The sequence below is a fragment of the Eleutherodactylus coqui genome, chromosome 3, assembly GCF_035609145.1.
Source record: "Eleutherodactylus coqui strain aEleCoq1 chromosome 3, aEleCoq1.hap1, whole genome shotgun sequence".
NCBI lineage: Eukaryota > Metazoa > Chordata > Amphibia > Anura > Eleutherodactylidae > Eleutherodactylus > Eleutherodactylus coqui.
This window is the reverse complement of record NC_089839.1, coordinates 124,380,530-124,395,977: the sequence shown is the minus strand read 5'-3', so window position 1 is coordinate 124,395,977 and position 15,448 is coordinate 124,380,530. Positions and strand designations below refer to the sequence as shown.

The 15,448-nt window shown below is 54.9% G+C and overlaps 1 protein-coding gene across 2 annotated transcripts in view; it reads left to right on the top strand.

The window, feature by feature from the left end:
* Positions 1–15,448, top strand: part of CNST (consortin, connexin sorting protein) — a 420,527-nt gene that overhangs the window by 121,547 nt on the left and 283,532 nt on the right. For both annotated transcript variants that reach the window (XM_066596044.1, XM_066596043.1), the window contains exon 4: positions 13,734–13,764. In XM_066596044.1, coding sequence (XP_066452141.1) covers positions 13,734–13,764 — 31 coding nt within the window. The remainder of the gene's footprint in view (positions 1–13,733; positions 13,765–15,448) is intronic.

Genomic DNA, 15,448 nt, shown 5'->3' with positions numbered 1-15,448 from the left:
ACTGGCTCGCTCACTGACTGACTGGCTCACTCACTGACTGACTGACTGGCTCGCTCACTGACTGACTGACTGACTGACTGGCTCGCTCACTGACTGACTGACTGACTGGCTCGCTCACTGACTGACTGACTGACTGGCTCGCTCACTGACTGACTGACTGACTGACTGACTGGCTCGCTCACTGACTGACTGACTGACTGGCTCGCTCACTGACTGACTGACTGACTGACTGGCTCGCTCACTGACTGACTGACTGGCTCGCTCACTGACTGACTGACTGACTGGCTCGCTCACTGACTGACTGACTGACTGACTGACTGGCTCGCTCTGACTGACTGACTGACTGGCTCACTGACTGGCTCGCTGACTGACTGGCTCGCTGACTGACTGACTGACTGACTGGCTCGCTCGCTCGCTCACTCGCTGACTGACTGACTGGCTCGCTCGCTGACTGACTGACTGGCTCACTGACTGACTGGCTCGCTCACTGACTGACTGGCTCGCTCACTGACTGACTGGCTCGCTCACTGACTGACTGGCTCGCTCGCTCACTGACTGACTGGCTCGCTCACTGACTGACTGACTGGCTCGCTCACTGACTGACTGACTGGCTCGCTCACTGACTGACTGGCTCGCTGACTGACTGGCTCGCTCGCTGACTGACTGACTGACTGGCTCGCTCGACTGGCTGGCTGACTGACTGACTGACTGACTGACTGACTGGCTCGCTCGCTGACTGACTGACTGGCTCGCTGACTGACTGACTGACTGACAGGCTCGCTCGCTCGCTGACTGACTGACTGGCTCGCTGACTGACTGGCTCGCTCGCTGACTGACTGACTGACTGACTGGCTCGCTCGCTGACTGACTGGCTCACTGACTGACTGGCTCGCTCGCTCACTGACTGACTGACTGACTGGCTGACTGGCTCGCTGACTGGCTGACTGGCTCGCTGACTGACTGACTGGCTCGCTGACTGACTGACTGGCTCGCTGACTGACTGACTGGCTCGCTGACTGACTGACTGGCTCGCTGACTGACTGACTGGCTCGCTGACTGACTGACTGGCTCGCTGACTGACTGACTGACTGGCTCGCTGACTGACTGACTGGCTCGCTGACTGACTGACTGGCTCGCTGACTGACTGACTGGCTCGCTGACTGACTGACTGGCTCGTTGACTGACTGACTGACTGGCTCGTTGACTGACTGACTGACTGGCTCGCTGACTGACTGACTGACTGACTGGCTCGCTGACTGACTGACTGACTGGCTCGCTGACTGACTGACTGGCTCGCTGACTGACTGACTGGCTCGCTGACTGACTGACTGGCTCGCTGACTGACTGACTGGCTCGCTGACTGACTGACTGGCTCGCTCGCTCACTGACTGACTGACTGACTGGCTCGCTGACTGACTGACTGACTGGCTCGCTCGCTGACTGACTGGCTCACTGACTGACTGACTGACTGGCTCGCTCGCTCACTGACTGACTGACTGGCTCGCTGACTGACTGACTGGCTCGCTGACTGACTGACTGGCTCGCTGACTGACTGACTGGCTCGCTGACTGACTGACTGGCTCGCTGACTGACTGACTGGCTCGCTGACTGACTGACTGGCTCGCTGACTGACTGACTGGCTCGCTGACTGACTGACTGGCTCGCTGACTGACTGACTGGCTCGCTGACTGACTGACTGGCTCGCTGACTGACTGACTGGCTCGCTGACTGACTGACTGGCTCGCTGACTGACTGACTGGCTCACTGACTGACTGACTGGCTCACTGACTGACTGACTGGCTCACTGACTGACTGACTAGCTCACTGACTGACTGACTGGCTCACTGACTGACTGACTGGCTCACTGACTGACTGACTGGCTCACTGACTGACTGACTGGCTCACTGACTGACTGACTGGCTCACTGACTGACTGACTGGCTCGCTCGCTGGCTGACTGACTGACTGGCTCGCTGACTGACTGGCTCGCTCGCTGACTGACTGGCTCGCTCGCTGACTGACTGGCTCGCTCGCTGACTGACTGGCTCGCTCGCTGACTGACTGGCTCGCTCGCTGACTGACTGACTGACCGGCTCACTGACTGACTGACTGACCGGCTCACTGACTGACTGACTGGCTCGCTGACTGACTGACTGGCTCGCTGACTGACTGACTGGCTCGCTGACTGACTGACTGGCTCGCTGACTGACTGACTGGCTCGCTGACTGACTGACTGGCTCGCTGACTGACTGACTGGCTCACTGACTGACTGACTGGCTCACTGACTGACTGACTGGCTCGCTGACTGACTGACTGGCTCGCTGACTGACTGACTGGCTCGCTGACTGACTGACTGGCTCGCTGACTGACTGACTGGCTCGCTGACTGACTGACTGGCTCGCTGACTGGCTGGCTGACTGACTGACTGACTGGCTCGCTCGCTGACTGACTGACTGGCTCGCTCGCTGACTGACTGGCTCGCTGACTGACTGACTGGCTCACTGACTGACTGACTGGCTCGCTGACTGACTGACTGGCTCGCTGACTGACTGACTGGCTCGCTGACTGACTGACTGGCTCGCTGACTGACTGACTGGCTCGCTGACTGACTGACTGGCTCGCTGACTGACTGACTGGCTCGCTGACTGACTGACTGGCTCGCTGACTGACTGACTGGCTCGCTGACTGACTGACTGGCTCGCTGACTGACTGACTGGCTCGCTGACTGACTGACTGGCTCGCTGACTGACTGACTGGCTCGCTGACTGGCTGGCTGACTGACTGACTGACTGGCTCGCTCGCTGACTGACTGGCTCGCTCGCTGACTGACTGGCTCGCTCGCTGACTGACTGGCTCGCTGACTGACTGACTCGCTGACTGACTGGCTCGCTGACTGACTGGCTCGCTGACTGACTGGCTCGCTGACTGACTGGCTCGCTGACTGACTGGCTCGCTGACTGACTGACTGGCTCGCTGACTGACTGACTGACTGGCTCGCTGACTGACTGACTGGCTCGCTGACTGACTGACTGGCTCGCTGACTGACTGACTGGCTCGCTGACTGACTGACTGGCTCGCTCGCTGACTGACTGGCTCGCTCGCTGGCTGACTGACTGGCTCGCTCGCTGGCTGACTGACTGGCTCGCTCGCTGACTGACTGGCTCGCTCGCTGACTGACTGGCTCGCTCGCTCGCTGGCTGACTGACTGGCTCGCTCGCTGGCTGACTGACTGACTGACTGGCTCGCTCGCTGACTGACTGGCTCGCTCGCTGACTGACTGGCTCGCTCGCTGACTGACTGACTGACCGGCTCACTGACTGACTGGCTCGCTCGCTGACTGACTGACTGGCTCACTGACTGACTGACTGGCTCACTGACTGACTGACTGGCTCACTGACTGACTGACTGGCTCACTGACTGACTGACTGGCTCACTGACTGACTGACTGGCTCGCTCGCTGGCTGACTGACTGACTGACTGACTGGCTCACTCGCTGACTGACTGGCTCGCTCGCTGACTGACTGACTGACCGGCTCACTGACTGACTGGCTCGCTCGCTGACTGACTGGCTCGCTCGCTGACTGACTGGCTCGCTCGCTGACTGACTGACTGGCTCACTGACTGACTGACTGGCTCACTGACTGACTGACTGGCTCACTGACTGACTGACTGGCTCACTGACTGACTGACTGGCTCACTGACTGACTGGCTCGCTCGCTGGCTGACTGACTGACTGACTGACTGGCTCACTCGCTGACTGACTGGCTCGCTCGCTGACTGACTGGCTCGCTCGCTGACTGACTGGCTCGCTCGCTGACTGACTGGCTCGCTCGCTGACTGACTGGCTCGCTCGCTGACTGACTGGCTCGCTCGCTGACTGACTGGCTCGCTCGCTGACTGACTGGCTCGCTCGCTGACTGACTGGCTCGCTCGCTGACTGACTGGCTCGCTCGCTGACTGACTGACTGACCGGCTCACTGACTGACTGGCTCGCTCGCTGACTGACTGACTGGCTCGCTCGCTGACTGACTGGCTGACTGGCTCGCTCGCTGACTGGCTGGCTGGCTGACTGACTGACTGGCTGGCTGGCTGGCTGACTGACTGGCTGGCTGGCTGACTGACTGACTCGCTGACTGACTGACTCGCTGACTGACTGACTCGCTGACTGACTGACTCGCTGACTGACTGACTCGCTGACTGACTGACTCGCTGACTGACTGACTCGCTGACTGACTGACTCGCTGACTGACTGGCTCGCTGACTGACTGGCTCGCTGACTGACTGGCTCGCTGACTGACTGACTCGCTGACTGACTGACTCGCTGACTGACTGACTCGCTGACTGACTGACTCGCTGACTGACTGACTCGCTGACTGACTGGCTCGCTGACTGACTGGCTCGCTGACTGACTGGCTCGCTGACTGACTGGCTCGCTGACTGACTGGCTCGCTGACTGACTGGCTCGCTGACTGACTGGCTCGCTGACTGACTGGCTCGCTGACTGACTGGCTCGCTGACTGACTGGCTCGCTGACTGACTGGCTCGCTGACTGACTGGCTCGCTGACTGACTGGCTCGCTGACTGACTGGCTCGCTGACTGACTGGCTCGCTGACTGACTGGCTCGCTGACTGGCTCGCTGACTGACTGACTGACTGACTGGCTCGCTGACTGACTGACTGACTGGCTCGCTGACTGACTGACTGACTGGCTCGCTGACTGACTGACTGACTGGCTCGCTGACTGACTGACTGACTGGCTCGCTGACTGACTGACTGACTGACCGAGTCAGCCAGCGAGTGAGCGAGTCAGTCAGTCAGCGAGCGAGCCAGTCAGTCAGTCAGTCAGGCTCGCTCACTGACTGACTGACTGACTGACTGGCTCGCTCACTGACTGACTGACTGGCTCGCTCACTGACTGACTGACTGACTGGCTCGCTCACTGACTGACTGACTGGCTCGCTCACTGACTGACTGACTGACTGACTGACTGGCTCGCTCTGACTGACTGACTGACTGGCTCACTGACTAGCTCGCTGACTGACTGGCTCGCTGACTGACTGACTGACTGGCTCGCTCGCTCGCTCACTCGCTGACTGACTGACTGGCTCGCTCGCTGACTGACTGACTGGCTCGCTGACTGACTGACTGACTGGCTCGCTCACTGACTGACTGGCTCGCTCACTGACTGACTGGCTCGCTCGCTCACTGACTGACTGGCTCGCTCACTGACTGACTGACTGGCTCGCTCACTGACTGACTGACTGGCTCGCTCACTGACTGACTGGCTCGCTGACTGACTGGCTCGCTCGCTGACTGACTGGCTCGCTCGCTGACTGGCTGGCTGACTGGCTGGCTGACTGACTGACTGACTGACTGACTGACTGACTGACTGACTGGCTCGCTCGCTGACTGACTGACTGGCTCGCTGACTGACTGACTGACTGACTGGCTCGCTGACTGACTGGCTCGCTGACTGACTGGCTCGCTGACTGACTGGCTCGCTGACTGACTGGCTCGCTGACTGACTGGCTCGCTGACTGACTGGCTCGCTGACTGACTGGCTCGCTGACTGACTGGCTCGCTGACTGACTGGCTCGCTGACTGACTGGCTCGCTGACTGACTGGCTCGCTGACTGACTGGCTCGCTGACTGACTGGCTCGCTGACTGACTGGCTCGCTGACTGACTGGCTCGCTGACTGACTGGCTCGCTGACTGACTGGCTCGCTGACTGGCTGGCTCGCTGACTGACTGGCTCGCTGACTGGCTGGCTCGCTGACTGGCTGACTCGCTGACTGGCTGACTCGCTGACTGACTGACTCGCTGACTGGCTGACTCGCTGACTGACTGACTCGCTGACTGGCTGACTCGCTGACTGACTGACTCGCTGACTGGCTGACTCGCTGACTGACTGACTGACTGGCTGACTCGCTGACTGACTGACTGGCTGACTCGCTGACTGGCTGACTCGCTGACTGACTGACTCGCTGACTGACTGACTCGCTGACTGGCTGACTCGCTGACTGACTGACTGGCTGACTGGCTGACTGGCTGACTGGCTGACTGACTGACTGGCTGACTGACTGACTGGCTGACTGGCTGACTCGCTGACTGGCTGACTCGCTGACTGGCTGACTGGCTGACTGGCTGACTGGCTGACTGGCTGACTGACTGACTGACTGGCTGACTGGCTGACTCGCTGACTGACTGACTGACTGGCTGACTGGCTGACTCGCTGACTGGCTGACTCGCTGACTGGCTGACTCGCTGACTGGCTGACTCGCTGACTGACTGACTGGCTGACTGGCTGACTCGCTGACTGACTGACTGGCTGACTCGCTGACTGACTGGCTGACTGGCTGACTGGCTGACTGGCTGACTGGCTGACTGGCTGACTGGCTGGCTGACTGGCTGACTGGCTGACTGGCTGACTCGCTGACTGGCTGACTCGCTGACTCGCTGACTGGCTGACTCGCTGACTGGCTGACTCGCTGACTGGCTGACTCGCTGACTGGCTGACTGGCTGACTCGCTGACTGACTGGCTGACTCGCTGACTGACTGGCTGACTCGCTGACTGACTGGCTGACTCGCTGACTGACTGGCTCGCTCGGTCGCTCGCTCGCTGGCTGGCTGGCTGGCTGGCTGGCTGACTGACTGACTGACTCGCTCACTGACTGACTGACTGACTGGCTCGCTCACTGACTGACTGACTGGCTCGCTCACTGACTGACTGGCTCGCTCACTGACTGACTGACTGACTGACTGACTGACTGGCTCGCTCACTGACTGACTGACTGACTGACTGACTGGCTCGCTCACTGACTGACTGACTGGCTCGCTCACTGACTGACTGACTGACTGACTGGCTCGCTCACTGACTGACTGACTGACTGACTGGCTCGCTCACTGACTGACTGACTGACTGGCTCGCACACTGACTGACTGACTGACTGACTGGCTCGCTCACTGACTGACTGACTGGCTCGCTCACTGACTGACTGACTGGCTCGCTCACTAACTGACTGACTGACTGACTGACTGGCTCGCTCTGACTGACTGACTGGCTCACTGACTGGCTCGCTGACTGACTGGCTCGCTGACTGACTGACTGACTGACTGGCTCGCTCGCTCGCTCACTCGCTGACTGACTGACTGGCTCGCTCGCTGACTGACTGACTGGCTCACTGACTGACTGGCTCGCTCACTGACTGACTGGCTCGCTCACTGACTGACTGGCTCGCTCGCTCACTGACTGACTGGCTCGCTCACTGACTGACTGACTGGCTCGCTCACTGACTGACTGGCTCGCTGACTGACTGGCTCGCTCGCTGACTGACTGACTGACTGGCTCGCTCGCTGACTGGCTGGCTGACTGACTGACTGACTGACTGACTGGCTCGCTCGCTGACTGACTGACTGGCTCGCTGACTGACTGACTGACTGACAGGCTCGCTCGCTCGCTGACTGACTGACTGGCTCGCTGACTGACTGGCTCGCTCGCTGACTGACTGACTGACTGACTGGCTCGCTCGCTGACTGACTGGCTCACTGACTGACTGGCTCGCTCGCTCACTGACTGACTGACTGACTGGCTCGCTGACTGGCTGACTGGCTCGCTGACTGACTGACTGGCTCGCTGACTGACTGACTGGCTCGCTGACTGACTGACTGGCTCGCTGACTGACTGACTGGCTCGCTGACTGACTGACTGGCTCGCTGACTGACTGACTGGCTCGCTGACTGACTGACTGACTGGCTCGCTGACTGACTGACTGGCTCGCTGACTGACTGACTGGCTCGCTGACTGACTGACTGGCTCGCTGACTGACTGACTGGCTCGCTGACTGACTGACTGGCTCGTTGACTGACTGACTGACTGGCTCGTTGACTGACTGACTGACTGGCTCGCTGACTGACTGACTGACTGACTGGCTCGCTGACTGACTGACTGACTGGCTCGCTGACTGACTGACTGGCTCGCTGACTGACTGACTGGCTCGCTGACTGACTGACTGACTGACTGGCTCGCTGACTGACTGACTGGCTCGCTGACTGACTGACTGACTGGCTCGCTCGCTGACTGACTGGCTCACTGACTGACTGACTGGCTCGCTCGCTCACTGACTGACTGACTGACTGGCTCGCTGACTGACTGACTGACTGGCTCGCTCGCTGACTGACTGGCTCACTGACTGACTGACTGACTGGCTCGCTCGCTCACTGACTGACTGACTGGCTCGCTGACTGACTGACTGGCTCGCTGACTGACTGACTGGCTCGCTGACTGACTGACTGGCTCGCTGACTGACTGACTGGCTCGCTGACTGACTGACTGGCTCGCTGACTGACTGACTGGCTCGCTGACTGACTGACTGGCTCGCTGACTGACTGACTGGCTCGCTGACTGACTGACTGGCTCGCTGACTGACTGACTGGCTCGCTGACTGACTGACTGGCTCGCTGACTGACTGACTGGCTCGCTGACTGACTGACTGGCTCGCTGACTGACTGACTGGCTCGCTGACTGACTGACTGGCTCACTGACTGACTGACTGGCTCACTGACTGACTGACTAGCTCACTGACTGACTGACTGGCTCACTGACTGACTGACTGGCTCACTGACTGACTGACTGGCTCACTGACTGACTGACTGGCTCACTGACTGACTGACTGGCTCACTGACTGACTGACTGGCTCACTGACTGGCTCACTGACTGACTGACTGGCTCACTGACTGACTGACTGGCTCACTGACTGACTGACTGGCTCACTGACTGACTGACTGGCTCACTGACTGACTGACTGGCTCACTGACTGACTGACTGGCTCGCTCGCTGGCTGACTGACTGACTGGCTCGCTGACTGACTGGCTCGCTCGCTGACTGACTGGCTCGCTCGCTGACTGACTGGCTCGCTCGCTGACTGACTGGCTCGCTCGCTGACTGACTGGCTCGCTCGCTGACTGACTGACTGACCGGCTCACTGACTGACTGACTGACCGGCTCACTGACTGACTGACTGGCTCGCTGACTGACTGACTGGCTCGCTGACTGACTGACTGGCTCGCTGACTGACTGACTGGCTCGCTGACTGACTGACTGGCTCACTGACTGACTGACTGGCTCACTGACTGACTGACTGGCTCACTGACTGACTGACTGGCTCGCTGACTGACTGACTGGCTCGCTGACTGACTGACTGGCTCGCTGACTGACTGACTGGCTCGCTGACTGGCTGGCTGACTGACTGACTGACTGACTGGCTCGCTGACTGACTGACTGGCTCGCTGACTGACTGACTGGCTCGCTGACTGACTGACTGGCTCGCTGACTGACTGACTGGCTCGCTGACTGACTGACTGGCTCGCTGACTGACTGACTGGCTCGCTGACTGGCTGGCTGACTGACTGACTGACTGGCTCGCTCGCTGACTGACTGGCTCGCTCGCTGACTGACTGGCTCGCTCGCTGACTGACTGGCTCGCTCGCTGACTGACTGGCTCGCTCGCTGACTGACTGGCTCGCTGACTGACTGACTCGCTGACTGACTGGCTCGCTGACTGACTGGCTCGCTGACTGACTGGCTCGCTGACTGACTGGCTCGCTGACTGACTGACTGGCTCGCTGACTGACTGACTGACTGGCTCGCTGACTGACTGACTGGCTCGCTGACTGACTGACTGGCTCGCTGACTGACTGACTGGCTCGCTGACTGACTGACTGGCTCGCTCGCTGGCTGACTGACTGGCTCGCTCGCTGGCTGACTGACTGACTGACTGGCTCGCTCGCTGACTGACTGGCTCGCTCGCTGACTGACTGGCTCGCTCGCTGGCTGACTGACTGGCTCGCTCGCTGGCTGACTGACTGACTGACTGGCTCGCTCGCTGACTGACTGGCTCGCTCGCTGACTGACTGGCTCGCTCGCTGACTGACTGACTGACCGGCTCACTGACTGACTGGCTCACTCGCTGACTGACTGACTGGCTCACTGACTGACTGACTGGCTCACTGACTGACTGACTGGCTCACTGACTGACTGACTGGCTCACTGACTGACTGACTGGCTCACTGACTGACTGACTGGCTCACTGACTGACTGACTGGCTCGCTCGCTGGCTGACTGACTGACTGACTGACTGGCTCACTCGCTGACTGACTGGCTCGCTCGCTGACTGACTGGCTCGCTCGCTGACTGACTGGCTCGCTCGCTGACTGACTGGCTCGCTCGCTGACTGACTGGCTCGCTCGCTGACTGACTGGCTCGCTCGCTGACTGACTGGCTCGCTCGCTGACTGACTGGCTCGCTCGCTGACTGACTGACTGACCGGCTCACTGACTGACTGGCTCGCTCGCTGACTGACTGACTGGCTCGCTCGCTGACTGACTGGCTGACTGGCTCGCTCGCTGACTGGCTGGCTGGCTGACTGACTGACTGGCTGGCTGGCTGGCTGACTGACTGACTGGCTGGCTGGCTGACTGACTGACTCGCTGACTGACTGACTCGCTGACTGACTGGCTCGCTGACTGACTGGCTCGCTGACTGACTGGCTCGCTGACTGACTGGCTCGCTGACTGACTGGCTCGCTGACTGACTGGCTCGCTGACTGACTGGCTCGCTGACTGACTGGCTCGCTGACTGACTGGCTCGCTGACTGACTGGCTCGCTGACTGACTGGCTCGCTGACTGACTGGCTCGCTGACTGACTGGCTCGCTGACTGACTGGCTCGCTGACTGACTGACTGACTGGCTCGCTGACTGACTGGCTCGCTGACTGACTGGCTCGCTGACTGACTGACTGACTGGCTCGCTGACTGACTGACTGACTGGCTCGCTGACTGACTGACTGACTGGCTCGCTGACTGACTGACTGACTGGCTCGCTGACTGACTGACTGACTGGCTCGCTGACTGACTGACTGACTGACCGAGTCAGCCAGCGAGTGAGCGAGTCAGTCAGTCAGCGAGCGAGCCAGTCAGTCAGCGAGCGAGCCAGTCAGTCAGTCAGCGAGCGGCTGGCTGACTGACTGACTGGCTCGCTCGCTGACTGACTGACTGGCTCGCTCGCTGACTGACTGACTGGCTCGCTCGCTGACTGACTGACTGGCTCGCTCGCTCGCTCGCTCACTGGCTCGCTCACTGGCTCGCTCACTGACTCGCTCACTGACTCGCTCACTGACTCGCTCACTGACTCGCTCACTGACTCGCTCACTGAGTCAGTCAGCCAGCCAGCGAGTCAGCCAGCGAGTCAGCCAGCGAGTCAGCCAGCGAGTCAGTCAGGGCTTTCGTCTTTATAGATAGATAGATAGATAGATAGATACCCACACAAATGATCTCATTTTGAAAACTACACCCCTTAATATATTAACTGAGGGGTGTCATGAGTATTCTTACCCCACAGCTTTTTTTCAGGAGTTAATGCAATTTAGGGGAGAAAAAATAAAATTTCATATTTTTGTAAATATTCTATTTTATAGTGTACATGAAAATGAGGATTTACACCCAAAATGGATACCCCTGTTTGTCCTTTGTTCAGAAACATACCCATTGTAGCTCCAATATACTTATAGGATACATGGCTAGGCCTATAATGGAGAGAACACCCATTGGATTTCAGGGCAGAACTAAATAAATTCTAGTCCCCATGAAAGCTGTGTGGTATGTCGGAAGAGAGGGATAATTACGGAGGACTAGTTGGGATGAGCACATGGAGCAATAAAACCGGGTATCCCTCCTTATCAGTGGCACTTTTTGGGGGGGATTTCTTGACCTCATTGGCAGGGATGGGGTGTAGGAATTGGCGCTCTGTGAGGCTCCGTAAGCTTGCTGAGGTGCGGCGGTCTCAAAGAGAGGGGGCTCAACAAGCTGCTCCTGGAATTGCAGGAAGGTGAGTGTTCTGGGCATTTCTCGTAAATTACGTGCTACAGGTAGTAATCTGAATAATGCCGGGCTCACATGGCCGTATGTGAAATCCGCTTGCGGAGGTCCTCAGCGGGTCCCAGCTGCAAGCCCTGCGTACAGCCTCGTAATGTACTGCACATAACTGTATACTCACAGAGGCGGTCATGCGCAGTACACTTTTTTTTTTTGTTTATACTTCCGACGCTGTTACTTAGCGATCACACGAGTGCCCGTAGACAATGTAGTTGCTTATGGGCTGCGGGTATATTCACGACCATGGAGCACAATGAGCTTTATGTCGCAGATATCCGTGGTAAAATAGAACATACTGCATTTTGTTTTCTGTGAGTGGATTACGTAATTCCGACCTGCTATTATGAGCGGAATTGGGTAATCCAGTGTATTTGATTAATCCGTGTATTACCGGATCTAACTATTGCGGAATATTTTTTTATCATGTGACCGGGGACTGCTCAACGAGGCCACCGGTCACTGCTCCAGACTGCAAGCAAGGAGATTTTAAATTTCCCCGGTTCCTGCGCATTTTGCAGATGGGCACATGTGCAAAAGCCGGGAAAGTTCCATGGAAGAGGATCACGTCGGGGTTCAAATTTGAAACTTCAACTTTTTTTTTTTTTTAACCTTTTGCATAATCGCCATTATCCATTGGATAACGGCGATCTCATGACCAAGGACAGCATACTGCGGCCCCCATGACAGCTCCAGGTTGTCTGAAACAATAACATGGACCTGTCACGTCCACAGCCTGCAGGGCTTTAATCTCCAGAGGCAGTGTGTTTATTGGGCCCAGGAGATTAAAGCCCAGTAAAGCAGGATGTAAAAAGTGTATAGGGTGGTAACTAAGGGGTTAAAGGGCCACTTAATTTTTTTTTGCCTTCATTATGTGACTAATCTCCATAAATATATAATGTCAGCTAGTATTAGTTTGTTTACTTATTACTTAATCTCAGTGTGACCACCTGAAAATTGCTTGCCTCCCTGCTTTCCTAAGGAGTCACTTTTCTAGTCACTGCAACTTACTGTACCACACATGCTCTTCACGGAGAATAAAAGAAACGCCTTTTCGTTAATGATAATGATTGAAGGCTCTTGTCACACAGTTATAATAAAGAAGATCACCTTTCATTCTCCCTGACTGTATATGTATGATGTTTTGCTTATTTGAGTAAATATAGAAAATAATAATTACTGGCCTCCCAGCAGGGAAGATGGTACTGGCTCTAGCTGGTTATGTGATACTTTGCTGACGTATTATGAGATTGCTAGCACAATTAGCTCATTGACTATAACGGAGTCTGTGAGGTTTCTATCATTTTTCTGGTAAAAAATAGTGCTGTTTAATTTTTTCCAGCATTTTAATGGAATCTGTGAAATAATCCCTATGAAAAAAGCATTTAATAAATAGGGAAACCATGTAGAGCAGTATCTATTTCTGCTGTAGACCATTTCCTACCTCCTTGCTTTTTTCTTAATGAAGGGACCATATTTCAGTTACCAAAATTGCTTTTTAGAGCAACTTTCTAACTTTTGTATACTTAGTATAGCAAAAATATTATGTAGCTTTATGGCAAAACTGAGAGATTGTGGTGCTGAGGAATCTACATGACTACATTTCAGAAACAATATTTATGCAACAAAGTGTATTTCTAAATTAGAGCAATAATTTTAAAATACAAGAATTGTGACATTTGGAAGCTACGATATATTAGGGTCTTGTGTAAATTGGTGAACAGAGTGATAGCTGGATATAAAATGAACTGTCAATTAATTTGTATGGTGCATTAAACACATCTAATACGCTTTTTTTTCTCTTTAGATTGCAGAGACCTACTTTCAGGAAGAAGACTGTATCCTTTTTAACTATTTTTTTATTAAATCCATTCCAATATTCCAGGCTGAGCTCAACAAATGTTGGGGCAATTTCATATTGATATTTATGGACATTTCAACTTCTGGCTGCTACAGTCAAGCAAAGCAAAGTAACTCCTCTAGTTTACATTCCAGTGGCTTATACAAAAGTTGAATTAATAGTCTTTTGTTCTACAAGGATTTGTTGTCATGTCCCCTTTTATACTTCTTTTGTTAAGGTTTGGATGATAGACCTCTAAATTATTTTTTTTAACCCCTTAACGACCATCCCATAGTGTTTTTACGTCCTGCCCAAGTGGGCTTTATTCTCTGAGGACGTAAAAACATGCGTCCTACAGAGAATAAAGCCCCGTGGGCTATGGACGTGACAGCTCCATGCTGTCGGTGCCCGCAGGTAGCCGACAGCGTGGAGCTGTCATCCTGGGCTGCGGGGACCCCCCCCCCCACCCCCCCCCCCCCCGGCATCGCAAAAAAGTAAATAAACCTGTGAAAAAAGATAGTAAGATAATTGCAGCACAACAGACTGATAGGAGAAATATACTCACTAGAGCTTAGTTGGCTAATGGATGCAAAGCTGGAATTGGACGCAGACCTTACGTCCAAAGCAAATCAGGATTCACAAACTATGTCATCAGCAGCATCCAGGGTTGTTTGAAAAGATGTATAAGATTCCTTGAGTTTTAAAACTTCACCTTTAATCCATTCCGCATAAAATTACAGCAACGTTTCGACTGTGTGATATACAGTCTTTGTCAAGCCAATGCATAAAAACATGGCTGCACATGCAGCCATTAAATATCCCATCACCACAATCAACACCCAATAAAAACTCACGGTTGTGCCTAGAGTTTTGTTACCTGTGACTCGATAGGAGCCCTCCCGGACCGAGCAGCTGTATCCCATTCATGTCCATTAGTATGTTTAAAAGCCGGTCTTTTCGTCATCATTATGCGTATCCTCTATCTCTCCGGGGGCGTATCACGTTCATCAGCGGCACCGTGATGGCGTCTGGCAACGGGGCCAGTATGAGAACGCCCACAACGTCACTTGTGTGGCGCGCTGGCATCACATCTAAGCTCCCGACGCTGATTCTCTTTCGTCTGCGTCAACGTAATGACGTCAGACGTATATGCTAATGTAGTGCCGTCCTCAACGCCTCACCTGTGACGTGTTGACGTCATGCTGTTACCGGCACGCTCACCTCAAAGTTAACTCCTTCAGTTGTCTAATAGGACTCAGTATCCCTATAGGGAAACCTATACCTCTACTGCTCCATTTGTTATGGCCACACATTCTACCTCACCCTGTATGTTCTCAAGTATGCTCATATCCTTTGGTCAATAACATCTTATTAATCTAATTATTGTATTCAATACGGGATATATAGTCTATGTGTTATCGTTGTTGCAATTGTTTATACAAGCACTAATATTGTCATGTCTTTAATCTGAAGATGCATAATTAACCCTTTCACTGTTATTTTCCCATATATTATCAATATCCACTCTGTATGTACTACTGTACTCATCAGAGAACATAGACATCGATTAAACAGTTATTATTTTAAAGAGTCAAAGAGAAGGTAATAGTTTGTGATGCAATATTTATTAGATAAATTAACACTTGAATTTTTCTATTTATTGATACATTAAATCAGTTTTA